This window comes from Lissotriton vulgaris, chromosome 11 (genome assembly GCF_964263255.1).
Source record: "Lissotriton vulgaris chromosome 11, aLisVul1.2, whole genome shotgun sequence".
Classification (NCBI taxonomy): domain Eukaryota; kingdom Metazoa; phylum Chordata; class Amphibia; order Caudata; family Salamandridae; genus Lissotriton; species Lissotriton vulgaris.
In genome coordinates, this window is record NC_141699.1 from 1,105,085,609 (window position 1) to 1,105,098,126 (window position 12,518).

At 39.9% G+C, this 12,518-nt stretch overlaps 1 protein-coding gene across 2 annotated transcripts in view; it reads right to left on the minus strand.

Moving 5' to 3' along the window:
• The window catches only part of LOC147684244 (putative cation-transporting ATPase 13A4), a 330,830-nt gene that overhangs the window by 248,189 nt on the left and 70,123 nt on the right, over positions 1–12,518 (minus strand). For both annotated transcript variants that reach the window (XM_086944643.1, XM_086944642.1), the window contains exon 2: positions 6,646–6,819. In XM_086944643.1, the coding sequence (XP_086800769.1) occupies positions 6,646–6,819 (174 nt within the window). The remainder of the gene's footprint in view (positions 1–6,645; positions 6,820–12,518) is intronic.

The window sequence follows — 12,518 nt, forward strand, 5'->3', positions numbered from 1 at the left end:
CGCAGCTCGGCGATAAAAATAGTGCCGCTAAGCCAACATAGCGATAATTATCGCCAGTTGTTGGTAATATGCCCCTTAGTTTTAAAATCTGACTTGCAATGTGGAGAATATGAGGAAAGCCATTTCAGTTCTGCTTGTTTGGTGTCAGGTTTGAGAGTACCAAGGGAGGGGTGAGCCAGGGGGCATTGTTTGTACTTCCTTTAGTTGGGCACCTTGGTTCTAAAGCAATGGTATTAGCGGTGGCAGCCTGTTGCCATAGGCTGCGTAACTGAAGTCGGGCATTCAAGGTTGGGGAGGATAGACGAAGCTTCACTAAGAGCATGGAAGATAAGCCTATCCCAGTGTCTGCAAGTTATTAGGGTCTTATGGATAGTGTTTATTTTCTGAGAAGCAGATAAAGGGGCCCCTAGTCTATCAGGGGCCACTTTAACTAGAAGGTAGCACAATGCAGTGAAGTAATGAAAGAAGCTGCACTGCATTGAGCCAAGAGGGGGAGCAGGGCAGAGCCATGTCTACTATGATACAGGGGTGCTGCTATGTTCCTGTTCACAAATAGGCTGCATAGTGGCGCGCATACACCTGTGCACTATTATGCAAAGGTTTAGCTGCGATGGCTAGTGTAGGTTTTGTGGTGGAAGGGTGCCCTCTGAGTAAAAACTGCTCCCCCGAGGGATACCTTTAAAAAAAGTTTCACACATTGGATGCGTGCGGTACAGTGCAGCATAGATGCAAGGTTTAAATAGTTGGAATTAAAAACATTACCCTTGTTAGCGCCTGCTTCAAGGAGTTATTATTCTTTGGTGCAAAGCCACGTCAACCAATTTCAGAAGCAGTGGCTTTAAATAAAAAATCATGGAAAATAGAGTGGGCGTGTCCATGTACCACCCATGGGACACCCTCTTGATGCATGTCCATGTCCCACCCATGGGACGCCCTCTTGATGCATGTCCATGTACCACCCATGGGACGCCCCATTGATGCATGTCCATGTACCACCCATGGGACGCCCCATTGATGCATGTCCATGTACCACCCATGGGACGCCCCATTGATGCATGTCCATGTACCACCCATGGGACGCCCCATTGATGCATGTCCATGTACCACCCATGGGACGCCCCATTGATGCATGTCCATGTACCACCCATGGGACGCCCTCTTGATGCAAAGTAGTGAAGGCCCAATTTGTATTACTTGAAGGCTTCTTTCCAGTGCAAATAGAGATTTGGGTTAGAAAGTAAACACTTTATCTAATCTTTGCACTGCTTTTCTGCACTTGACAAGACTCTGTGCCAATAGAGAATGTCTACTTGATGAGGGGGAATCAGCCAACTGGGAGAGGTTCCAAGCCTCCAATGAGTGGCGAGCGCAGAGAATGTGGCTTATCGTTCTGCACCCAGGTGAAAAATGTCACCTAATAGTATCAGAATATTCTTCTTAGTAGTAAATACAGAGATGTATTCAATGATTAGTTCCAGAAAAACTAAAGGATTAAACAGGGCAGATAACCACCAGCAGCAAGGTGAGCATGGGGGAGAAATTCAAAGTTGAGGTTTGAATCTCTTTTTGGACTAGGCTGAAATTCAAAGACATAATTTTTCATTTTCCAAGTGTTTCCTGGTTATGTTAATTGATGTTAACAGATGATTTCTGTTTTAGTGGCTATAATGCCAACAATTGGAATACAAAATACTGCAGTATAAAAACGCTGCACAACATATAGCTTCTTATTTAAACCTGAAATTTAGTTTACTTGTTCTTGAGACACATTGGTAGCAATTTTCAAATTTTATTTTAAAGGAGTCCCACCATGAAGGTGAAGAACAGATGTCACTTCCAGATTACCCTCACAAGTGACACTACCCAGTTGTGCTTGGTGAGTTTATGGATGTAGTAGTGCGGCTGCTTCACAATAGGGGATCTTTGGATAGCCTTTTCCTCAGTAAGATGGTCCATGAAGCCGGAACTCAGCTACCGGTATTCTTAAAAACAATAAAACATCAACACTTCATAAAAAAGTACAATACAAGACGCTTCAAGCATTCTCTAATAGACTTCAAGAATGTTATTCTCAAAAGGCCCAGTCTTTGGGATTTGGCTATCTGGGCTTAACTGAGGCCAGAAGTCTGGGCCTTTACATCCGTAATAGTCACGTTAAACTTTGGGAATCAAAAGGTTTTAAAGAGTTAAGTATCTTTATAACAGGAGGTAGATGTATTAACTGGGAGGAGGTTCAGGTTAGATGCGGTATGCAGAGCAGATTGCTCTTTTTTTAGCTTCCTCCAGGTTACATTACTGATAAATAAATATATACCCCTTTTGAAATATAGGTACCCCATCGGTCCTTGCTGCTGTATTTAGAACTAAACTGCGAGGTATAGGGAATTGGTACCGAGTTTTTCGAAATCAAGGGGATCCCCCTGTTGTTACCAATTCCCTGGAAAAAATAAAACACAAATTGTCTTGCAGTTTTTTAGTTAGAGAGTGGCAAATTATTTGCCTACACGGCAGTACGGCATTGAGAGCAGCAAACTTCAAAAGAATGGCATTTTTGTCCCGATGGACGGCTTATTATACCCCATACGATTTGCATAAAATGTATCCAGAGGTTGAAAATAGCCAGAAGGTTGGGGAGGGCGGCTGGCTACATGTTGCTTGCACATGCTCAAGGCTGAGCCAGTTCTGGATGAAAATGTGTGCTGAGCTCAGTCATACTCTTGGGACCAATATACAACCTAAGCCGGAGGTGGCATTGTTTGGTTTATTAAAACAGAGCTTAAACCAGGCTTTAACAAGAGGGGGGGAAATGTTTTTATCAATCTCTTTCTTGGTGGCACGCTCGCTGATCCTCCAGAACTGGAAAACACCAAAGCCCCGACCTTTCTCGAATGTTATAATAAAATGAAACGAGTAAGAATCTTCGAAGAAGCTTATGCAAAAAAGGAGGGAGCTATTAAAAACATTCTTTCAATCTGGGAATTTTTGTATCAAATGGAAAGGGCTCTCCAGGGGTAACATCTTTGTTGGATGTATGGCACTTTAGCACGGCCACTTTAGTCTATATGGAATGATCTTTTTCTCACACATATCATTTGTGAAAACTATTTGTTCTCTTTATAGAAAAGGATTGTTTAGTATGAACTGAATATTGATCAAATGGAAAAGGAGGTTTTAGGGGTAATATAATCGTTGGCTTTATTGCACTTTAGCACTTGCACTTTATCTGATATGAAATGATCATTGAAATGATCATTTTCTAATTATATCATATTTCTGATGTTTACATTTCCTTATTAATTGGAAGGATTGTTTTGTATGAATTATATTCTGGATATAATGAAAATGGATTTCCAGGGATATTATGCCTGCCCGATTGATGCTCGTTTTAGTACTTGCAATTTAGTTCGTACAAAATTATCTTTCTCTTATACATATTATTAGTGTTGATTATATCACCTCTTTAAAGGGAACCATTGTATAGTATGAATTGAATTGTATTCTAATGCAAAAAAAGGATTTATAGGGGTAACATATCCGCTGGCCCTATCACACTCTAGCTCCTGCACTTTAGTTAAATATGTAATGATCTTTTCAATTATATGATTTCTGATGTTTACATTTCTCATGACGAGCTCAGCTTGTCATGAGTCACGGTTGAGCTGTGCTTATGACGAGCTGTGCTCGTCATGAACAATGGGATTCATCCAGGATCAGCACAGGAGGGGAAAAGCCATAGCAGCCAAGGTGTTATTAGGATTGTTTAGTATGTACTGCATTTTGATTGAATGGAAAAGGATCTCCAGAGGAAACATATTGAATTTATGGCACTTTTGCACATGCACTTTAGTTTATGTGCTATGATCTTTTTCTAGTACATAAAGATTTGGGATGATTATTATTTTTTTTAAAGCATGGTAAAGAATGGTATAGTATGAATTGTATTAGTATATTGATTTTTTTATCTTTAACTGACTTCTTGTATGTTTTTTATTCTGCTCAATAAAAAAAAAGATAATAAAGAGTTTACTGAGTACACAGCACACCTGCCAGATAGTAAGCCGTTTTTGATCCAAGAAATGAAGTGTTAACGTTCTTCTGCTGATTAATAGTCAAAGACTGGAGAGGACTGAAGCCAACTCTTTTAATCTTGCAACCACTATTGCGCCTCACTAAAAGCCAGGACATTGCAAAAACAAGCATTAGCAAAGTCAAAAGGTCCGGCCTTTTACATAGCTACATTTACTGTTATTAGATGTCCTTTCTGAGTAAAAAAAATGTGAAGTTGTTAACAAGACTGCAGTCCTTCAGAACTTTACAAGATGTATCTCTCAAGTCAAAAACAACTGCTTAACAAGTCTGTCCCAATGTTTCAATAACTCACATTGTTACAAAGTGGACGATTTAATAAGAGGTCATGCAACACAGCAAAAAGCTTCTGTTGTCTGACAGAGAAAGGGCAGAAATGTGCCAAATCTACTAATCTAGGGTGCATCTCTCTGTGATGGCACAATGCCTGCAGCCCAGCACCAATGCAGGCAGACTTGTGCCTTGGTGCAATGGTGCCTGCGTTACCTTCTTGCACAAAAACAATTCTCTCTGGCTTTTTCCCCATTCTATGCATGCTGCAGAATGCATGTAGGAAGAGGAAACAATGGGGTAGACATTTCTCCTTCCTACATCTCACCCCAGAAGGCATAGCTTCACAGCTTTACTCGCCGTATCTAAATCTGGAAATGTGCTAAAATTCATGGGTGGATATGTGGGAACATTCATGCTCTACACAAGGCAGAGCCTTGCGTTGCTCCTGATTCATTAAGCCACAAAGAGACACACAAGGTGGCTCTACAAGGATTAGTAAATCTCACTGAAGCCCGTGTGCTGCCTTGCGTAACTCAGTGGCAACTCAAGGGCTTCATGAATCTGGGCCTCATGTCCCTTTTGAGTAAGATGGAACTGCTTAAAAGGTTCTTCACAAAAATGTTCAAATCCACTTTTGCTTCTCTAATAGATCTTGATATTCCGTCAATGAAGGGGCAATTTCACATGTTGTTACAAGGTGTCCCTCACAAGTCAAATGCAAAAGTATTTATATTCTTTTGTGAAGCTGCAGTTCCACTAGTCATTACTAGGTGTCCATAGTGAGTCAGGTGCAAAAGCATTGGAATCCTTTAATAAATTTGCAGTTCCACTGGTGGTTACTAGGTGTCTCTCAAAAATCAAATGCAAAAGCACTGACATTCTTAGCTCTATCTGCAGTTCCACTCGCTGTCACTAGGTGTCCCTCAAAGGTGGAATGGGAATGCTTTGGAATCCTGTAATAAAGTAACTTTGTTAAAGGAGTTACTCAATAAAAAGTTAATAAAGTTGCAGTTCCACCTGTTAATAGAGGCCCAGCTTAATTCAGAAGCACCTGCTTCAAATGAACTGCACCAACCTGAGGGGATGTGGCTTTAGTACATTAATTTGCATGTACACTGCTTTTTTAACTAATTGTGCACGTTTTTAAAGAATATATTCATGCCAAATCTTATTTATAATAATGAGTCCAAATCATAGATTTCAATACAGTTTTTTCTAAAATTTGGGATCCAAACCTCCTATTTGTATGAACCTTTTTACAGGTACGTACAACACAATTAAACAGTTTATTTTAGTTGTTTATGTTTTTGTGGCAGGAATGTCTCATATGCTCTATGTAAGAGTTGGTCAATATTTTGAACTCTCCCTCTAGGGGGAAACAGGTGGTAGGGCAGTCTTGTGAAACTTTCTCTTGGGGTGAGTGGTGTTAATGTCAATTACAATGCTATGGCGACATGACTTCAACATAAAGATCTGCACTAATGCTCTAGCTGTTATAATGACGTGCTAATTTTCAGTAGGATAAATAAATTTCCCAAAGCTGGTTTATAGTCCGGAATGAACAATAAATGTCTTGAGAGTTATAAAAATAGTTGATGTAGCCCTACTATAGGTAGGGATCCTCAGTGATCGGGAACTGCAAGTGTCTAACAATTTCTATTTTTGGGGTGCAATTTTTTTAGATGTATGTGTGAATGTTAAAGTGAAAAATGTAGTCACTCAAATTGAAAGTATCCAATGCATTAGGTGGGCTGGTCTTTTGCTGGGGTGAGGACGAGTATAATCTGAATGAAATGTCAACAGACCAATGGTGATAGAGTGTTGCTTGTGAGACCCTATATATGTATGTATTTTTTGTATGATATTTGTTTGGAAAAAATAAGACTAGCAAGGTAGATAAAACTGATATAGACCAGGACTAATAAAACACAAAACTGCAAAAAGAGAAAACCGAAAGACAGGTCACCTATGTCTTCTTTCCCAAGATCTGGAACTACGTTGTATAAACAATAGAACTGCCTAAATTCTTTTTCATTTCAGGAAGGACCAGAAAATTCACCTCTTCAAAGCAAATGACACCTGGTAGCATAAGAAACCACCACCCATGTACATGCTGACTTCCTGTAAATTATTCCAACCTTGTCCCTAAGGTCTTTCCCCATAATAGCTCAGGCTTTGCACTCCAAAATCCTATACATATATAAACTACCTACTATTGCCTTAGAATGCCCCTTTGTGTTGTGCACTTCTGCCATCCAACCCATCTCAACAACCAAGGCCCCTTACCGTGGTCCTTAGTAACATGACATCCGCGTCTTTCAAGGTGGACGGCGTACAGTTGGCCCACACCTCCCACTCCGGCTTCCAGTAGAACAGAAAGAGAAGGAGGCCAACGGACAGGATGTGACCAATGATGCACAGTACCCTTCTGCATGGATGTGTCTTGTATGCAAACATTTCCTGTGGGGAAAAAAGCAGAAACATGGAGCATGAAAGTAACTGCCTTTAATGGGTGACTTATTCCACTTCATAGACATTGAATGTTATGAACATTTTTGTTCTCTGTGTAGTTTCACATTTTTTGGAATTGCAAATATTTACAGCAGTGCACTTTTTGTCCTTAGTTGTGAACCTTGCACATTTACAGTAGTTACTTAACACCTGCATACCACATATACAGTACATGAATAGATTTTATTTGGCTTAAGTACGACCTTCACATCAGCAATTAATTAATGTAACAAATGGTCTATTTTGTAGGCTGAAAACTGACAAATTAACCCGCTGAAAATTCAGAGTTCCCTTTGTCTCCATACCACATATTCCTACTAGTAGCTTTTAATTTACCAGCCCTTGGTAAATATATTGTTGCTAGAATATCAATTTATGTAGAAAAAACAAAGACAAAAGGCATTTGACAAAACAGGAACTGTTGGATTATTCAACCACTACAGCCAGGAGTGCAGCATACGGGAAAATGGTGTGAGGACTGACTAAAAGTACAACAGTGTTGAATGTCTTTTTATACATTTCTTGAAGTAGTATAAAACAATTCATAGACCCTGTTTTGGGAGTGGAATGTGGGCTTTGTCATGAGGTCATAAATAACTCCCACCTGAAGACAATCGGTGGGTCCGACCTTGCATGGACACAATAAGGGCGAGTGGGTAAAGTGCCCAGATGCCTGCCATGGGGAGCTTGTGATCACTGCATGTGTAGTGTGTGCTGTGTCCTGGTGAGCTGGGTGTGCCTAACTTCATGACGCATTGTTCCAAGTGGAACTTCTCCTACAAGCAGGATTGCCTAAGGAAATGGGAGCGCTACATTAGAGCACTGCTTCACGCCAAAATGTGCCCACTGCTGCAGAGGGGCATGTCAGGGAACATCTATGTGCCTTGGGCCGAGATGGATAAGGAAGAGACAGAACCAAACTGTTGCCATTGATGGTTGAGGCAGGGAATAAGCCTGGGTGGTGAACTCCGCTCCGCTTCCGGAGTTTGCAGAGTTTCCCACACTCCACGTTATGTGGAGCTCACGGATGGGGTGGCCATCTCTGCCACCCCATCCACCTCTACTGTGGGACATTTAGGGGCTGGTTTCCCGTGCCCTTTGCCCTTGCTTTTCTGGTAGCTTTCTCTGCCATTCTGCCAGGCTTCAGACCTTCTTGACTGCCCTCTTGGGCAGTAATCGACATGGAGATCGCATAGATCCGAATATTTCCAGGTGGACCTGAACTCTACTCCCTTCCAGGCAGTGTGCTTCTAGTTAATCGCTAACAGACAGTCTATGGGAAGAGTGGGGCCCACAGCAACTTCAAGAAGACCTGACAACCTCCTCACTTGAACTGAACCAGAGCCGCAGGGTAGTGGCTCTCCTGGTTGTCTGCCACAACAACCTGGTGGAATGTATTTGGTATCTAAGGTCTAATTAATCCAAAATCCTTCTAAAGCCCAAACCTACATAGAAAAGTTATATTCAACATAATACTTTCAATTTTTGAGATATCAAGGTAGAGCGTGCTATTATGTCTCAAAAATCTAACAAACAGACATTGTCCCAGTAAATCTTTTGGAGACCAAAAGTATGCACCTTACTAAAGCTGTGTATTCTGTCTTGATGTATAATGTAACTCCCAGTAATAGTCTTGATACACAAGAAGGCCACCCATATGGATCCTTTCAATTACCATCCTAGATTGCGGTTTGGTGTGACTGGTAAAATTGATGGGAGAGTTTTCCTCAATCCTATGCAAGATTGTGCTGATATGGAAAATATTCTTGCTGTTAATCAGGCGGGGTTTCTAACAGTTGATCAATCAATGCACCTTGTTGCACCTTTAGCAAATATGTATTACTTAGAATTGCTGCAATACATTTAACTTTTTTTATTTAATCATTTTTATTGAGCAGAGCAGAGAACCACAAAATAACATAGCATTAGTCATCGGGGAGCAATGACACTCATATTTCCAAATTTGACGCACATATATCATATATATATACTTACACCTATATCATATATACAATTAAAAACTGGAACCCATCAGACCAAGATATACACATCCTCAAAAGAATAAAACAAAGAGTTCTGAACACCCTATGTTCATAAACATCAAGAAAGCAGTTAATTACCCCTTTCGCATCTAAAACAACCTAAAGTGCCTAGTGCCAGGTGATCATCAAGAATACAAGTAAATCAGTTCCTTCACCGGTACCTTTTTTCATTTACCAGATTGTGGCATTGTTACTACAGTATCATTGAAAAAAATTTTTTTTAGGGTTTAAAGTGCAATGCATGAAAGTGCTTAGTTTTCTAAAGTGCAAACGTGCTAAAGTGCTAGAATTCCTGTAATACAGCCAAGTTGTCAAAAAACTTCCAAACCACTGCAAACCTTTTTGTTGCACCAACCCGTTTAGCATATGCTTCCTCAAATCTCCTTATTCTTGCCATTTTATTTACCCATTTTAGGCAAGATGGAATGTCTTCCGACCTCCAATTTTGGAGAATTAATGAGCGTAGTACTGTAGAGCAGATTGATATATACGTCTCTTCAGCTCTGGTCAGATCTGACCTAGCTTTAGAGAGTCCAAAGAGAGACACTTCTGTCTCGGGATTAGTCTTTTTTTTAATTGACTGGCTCATTGCTAAAAAAATATTTTTTCAAAAGGTCTCAAGCTTCGGGCATGTAACAAATATATGAAGCCAGTCTCCCTCACCTTGGAAGAGGCATCAAAAGCATTTTTTATCTACTTCTGGATGACATTTATTTAGCTTTTTCGGAGTATAATAAGCCAGCCATCGCAACAAGAAGGCATCCTTTTCAAATTAGCCGCTCTTAGGGCCTTGCTTCCTAATTAGGCTATAACCTGCCATTCCTGATGAGAGAAAGAACAATTTGTCTCCCGAGCTATTTTCCCCAAAAATTCATCAACCAAGCGAAGTGCCTTGTACTTCATAAGTAAGGAATACTAATTTCCCACTCCCTTCAAATTTACTTCCAGGGGAGTTGAAGCCCGCTTAACGGGAATATATATTTTTTGATAAAGTTTGTGATCTGCATATATTCCAGAAACACTGGCTTAATTTGGTTCCCTACCCTACATAGTACTCCTTCCCAGGAAATCACTTTATTACCGATGAGAAATTGGCCCAGATTCTCAAAGCCAATATCTTTCCATCTCTTAACATGGCTTGAATGAATATGCAAGCCAAAACCCCTACATTCATCCAATTTCAAAACGGCAAATCCGGAAACATTTGCTTGTTTAAACAACAACTGAAGTCGGTTGCAATAGTCGCAAACAGTCTTTAAACGCGACTTTTTCGGTAGTTTAGATGTTTTTAGAAATTCTGGGATTGGTGTGCAGGTCTCAACAATCAATTCAATTCAATTCAAAATTAGCTTTATTCGGTTGAAGGAAACAACCATAAAAGCACACAAATTATACATGACAAGCTAAAAACAGTTCATTAGAGGTCAGTATCCATTTAAAACATGTCGATCTGATTTCATACAAAAAAAGCGTACATTAAAGTCCTCTTCTTACTAGGTACAATAAATAAAAACAGCTAGACAAAAAGTGCATAACTTTGGCATAAGGCCTGATGTAAACAATTAACACTTAGCAGCTATTAGGGACAATAGACATTATCGTTATGAGGGACAGTAAACACGTTATAAATTTACACTATTAGCAATTAAAAACTATTACAAAACGGGCACAATCCCAATATAATAAACAACCAGTTTTACTGTAATATGGTTACATTAATAAAAACCAAGTAATACAAGCAATATAAAGTGCAAAGTGCTCAAAACATCCTGTCCACCTCTAGCATTACAGAAATTAAAATACATTAAAACACCATACTCATCCTGGCCTTAATTGAACGGAGAATAAATGTAGCAGTAAAGAAACAGATCCCAGGTTCTTCAAGAGCAAGTAATAGGGACATGGCAGCTTTTATGGTCTTGGCCTCATATTTTTTAAAAGGTGGTTTAAGAAACGCAATTCCAAAAGGCAAAAACAAGTCACATAAAAGTAGAAAGTGCATGGTGCTCTGCTTTGTGGTCCCATCACAAGGACATGGGGAAAACGAATGCTTTTTCATTATAGGAAACGCAACCAGATGGTGCACTAAGCCTAGCCCCATTCTAGTTAGAACAAACCGGTGGGAGGATCTAGTAACAAAGGAAAGGTAGCCTTGGGACCCCAGCGTATCAGTATACATATGGTAAAACTGGTACGTGTTCTGTTTCCTAACTATTTCCTTCCTCAGTCTTTTCAATCCTATGGGACAGGAAAGTTCTTTTCAACTCCTGTTTGGGCAGTGGTGGTAAATCATTAAGATTTCTCAAATCGATCTGTCAAATATGTCACCATAGTATTTAATTAAATAGCTAAGCCAGTTTATCTTTGTTCCGTTATCCAAACTCAAACAGTCATTAATAATGGCCTTTGTAAAAAAAAGTCTCCTCCTTAGACCATATTAATCTCCATAGCTGCAATGGTCTCATGGCAACTAAGTCCATCAAATAGTTAAGGCCAACTTCACTGTGTATAAGTTCCGTGGATGCTGATGCTGGAAGACATAAAAGCTTCTTTATAAAAGTATTCTCTTCCGATTGTAAATTCCCACTAGGTTGGTGGCCCCAAAGCCCACCCCATAAAGTGCGACTGATGTGCATCTGGCGTTATAAATGTCAATCATATCTTTAATCCGCCGGTCCCCTAAATTAATGGCAAATTTAAAAACACCCTTTATGCTCTTTCTAAGTTTAACCTGAACATGTGACCCTTCATAGTTCCATTCCCCATCTGACGAAAAGGAGATACCTAGATAACAAAAGGTCTCCACGTTTTGTATTTTGTTACCTTTGATGGAGAATGGTTTCAGGCTTTTATATTTCGGGCCGCACACCATTGTAAAGGTTTTAGTCTTGTTTATCAACAACATCCTCTTGTTGATAAAGGTGCCCAACCCATCAATTAACTTCTGGAGGCCCACCGGTGTTCTTGATAACAACACGGCGTCGTCTACATAAAGCAGAACTGGTGCCTCCTTGCCTTCCACTAAAGGGAAATCCGCCTGGATCATTTTAAGGGCCGCATCGACTTCGTTAATAAATAAAGTAAAAAGCAATGGGGCCAACACACAGCCTTGGCGGATACCACGTTTTACTTTAAAATTGGGGGTATATTCTCCCAAGTGGCCGTACCAAACTTTAGTTGTTAGATTTTCGTACAGCCTAGCTAAAAAATAAATAATAGGTTTAGGTGCACCAAGGTTAAGTAAAACAGGTCATAAAACACCATGATTCACCAAATCAAATGCGCTGCTTAAATCTACAAAACTTAAAAAAAGTTGGCCCTGTTTGGCTTTTGTATATTTCCCTATTAAAAGCTCCAGATTAATGCTCTGTTCTAATGTACCTAAGCCTTTTCTAAAACCATATTGGGATTGGGCCAAAATATTATTATCCGATACCCAACAATCATTTAAAAAATATATATATGTGTCCATCTGGTCATTAGGTTCCATTAGGCGTGCCGTAAGATCTAGTAACGCAGCCTCGTAGTATGTCCGATGTTTGGTAAGGCTAAGCCCCCCTGATTTGTCTCCAATTCCCTAAACATAGAGTTGATTTCCTTAAAATA